The sequence below is a fragment of the Cebus imitator genome, unplaced genomic scaffold (genome assembly GCF_001604975.1).
Source record: "Cebus imitator isolate Cc_AM_T3 unplaced genomic scaffold, Cebus_imitator-1.0 Scaffold266, whole genome shotgun sequence".
In the NCBI taxonomy this organism is placed as follows: Eukaryota; Metazoa; Chordata; class Mammalia; order Primates; family Cebidae; genus Cebus; species Cebus imitator.
The window spans coordinates 3,682,266-3,683,947 of record NW_016107581.1 but is presented as its reverse complement, the minus strand read 5'-3'; the positions used below and the strand labels follow the sequence as shown (position 1 = coordinate 3,683,947).

At 47.9% G+C, this 1,682-nt stretch overlaps 1 protein-coding gene across 1 annotated transcript in view; it reads left to right on the top strand.

Annotated features, from left to right (window-relative positions):
• Window positions 1-1,323, top strand: part of LOC108283971 (zinc finger protein 217-like) — a 3,585-nt gene extending 2,262 nt beyond the window's left edge. The window contains 1 exon segment of the mRNA XM_037728508.1: window positions 7-1,323. Within this exon segment, the coding sequence (XP_037584436.1) occupies window positions 7-1,192 (1,186 nt within the window). The 3' untranslated portion in view covers window positions 1,193-1,323.
• The last annotated feature ends 359 nt before the right edge of the window (window positions 1,324-1,682 follow it).

The following is a 1,682-nucleotide window of genomic DNA, read 5'->3' as shown; positions in this document are numbered from 1 at the left end:
TGGCAGTGCCACCCGTAACCTTGACGTTAGCCCCAAAGAGAAGCCAGTGGAGGGCACAGCTGACGGCAGACACAGGCCAAGTGTGGACTGTCATGAAAAACCTTTAAACTTATCCCTGGGGGCATTTCACAATTGCCTGGCAATTTCTTCGAGTAAAAGTTTGATTCCAAGTATCACCTGTCCGTTTTGTACCTTCAAGACATTTTATCCAGAAGTTTTAATGATGCACCAGAGACTGGAACATAAATACAATCCTGACATTCATAAAAACTGTCGGAACAAGTCCTTGCTCTGAAGTCAGCACACCGGATGCCCACCAGAGCTGCTGGGGAAAGACGTGCCTCCCCTGTCTAGTTTCTGTAAACCCAAGCCCAAGTCTGCTTTCCCAGCGCAGTCCAAATCCCTGCCATCTGCGAAGGGGAAGCAGAGCCCCCCTGGGCCCAGCAAGGCCCCTCCGACTTCAGGGATAGACTCTAGCCCGTTAGCCCCAAGTAACCTGAAGTCCCGCAGGCCACAGCAGAATGTTGGGGTCCCCGGAGCTGCTGCCAGACAACAGCAGTCTGAGCTGTTTCCTAAAACCAGTGTTTCCCCTGCACAGGAGGAGACTGAAAGACCCAAGACAAAGTTGAAACCCCTCCCTGTAGCTCCTTCTCAGCCCGCCTTTGGCGGCGGCAGCATCAATGGTTCCATTGACTACCTTCCCAAGAATGACAGCCCATGGGCACCTCCAGGGAGAGACTATTTCTGTAATCGGAGTGCCAGCAACACTGCCGCTGACTTCAGAGATCCCCTTCCAAAAAGACTGAAGTCCACCGTGGTTGCCCTTGACGTCGACCACCAGCCTGGGGCCAATTACAGAAGTGGCTATGACCTTCCCAAATACCACCGGGTCAGAGGTACCATGTCCCTGTTGCCGCAGGACTGCGTATACCCGTCGTCGGCGCTGCCCCCCAAACCCAGGTTCCTGAGCTCCAGCGAGGTCGAGTCTGCAAACGTGCTGACTGTTCAGAAGCCTTATGGTGGCTCCGGGCGCTACACTTGCAGACCTGCTAGTAGTCCAGCCTCCAGCTGGATGTTAGAAGGAAAAAGGCCTGTGTCATATCAACACTTATCTAACAATACGGTACAAAAGAGAAACTATGAGAATTTTATTGGGAACGCACATTACCGTCCAAATGATGAAAAAACTTGATTCACTAATTTGGGGGATAAAAGGTCTTGGTGCACATCAGGGCTTACTCTCCATGAAATTGAATTGTCGTTAATCCTTTGAGAAGTGAATGGTGAAAGCTACTGAAATAAGCTGTGATTGTGCTGTACGTAGCACATACAAGGAATCTGCAAGGAACGCTACAATTTTGTAAAGTTGTTCAGTTAACTTTTGTACCAAATAGCAATAAAATCTAGTTGGAACAGTTGGAGCCTACATACATGGGGACTGGAAAGCTCTATTTTGTCCCTGAATAATATTTTTTTAAGAATCGACCAAATAAGAAGTGGAATTTTCGCATACTTGAGCACTGCTGAAAAATTATTTGGGTTGGGGGGGGGGAAGTGTATATAACGCTTTCACCTCAGGTAAAAATCTGTAAATATCTAAGTTGTAAACCTGCTTGTTCAAATACTGTGTGTATTCCTTTTCACTAATACAGTTCATCACTTGGAGCAGTTTCTGCTATTAT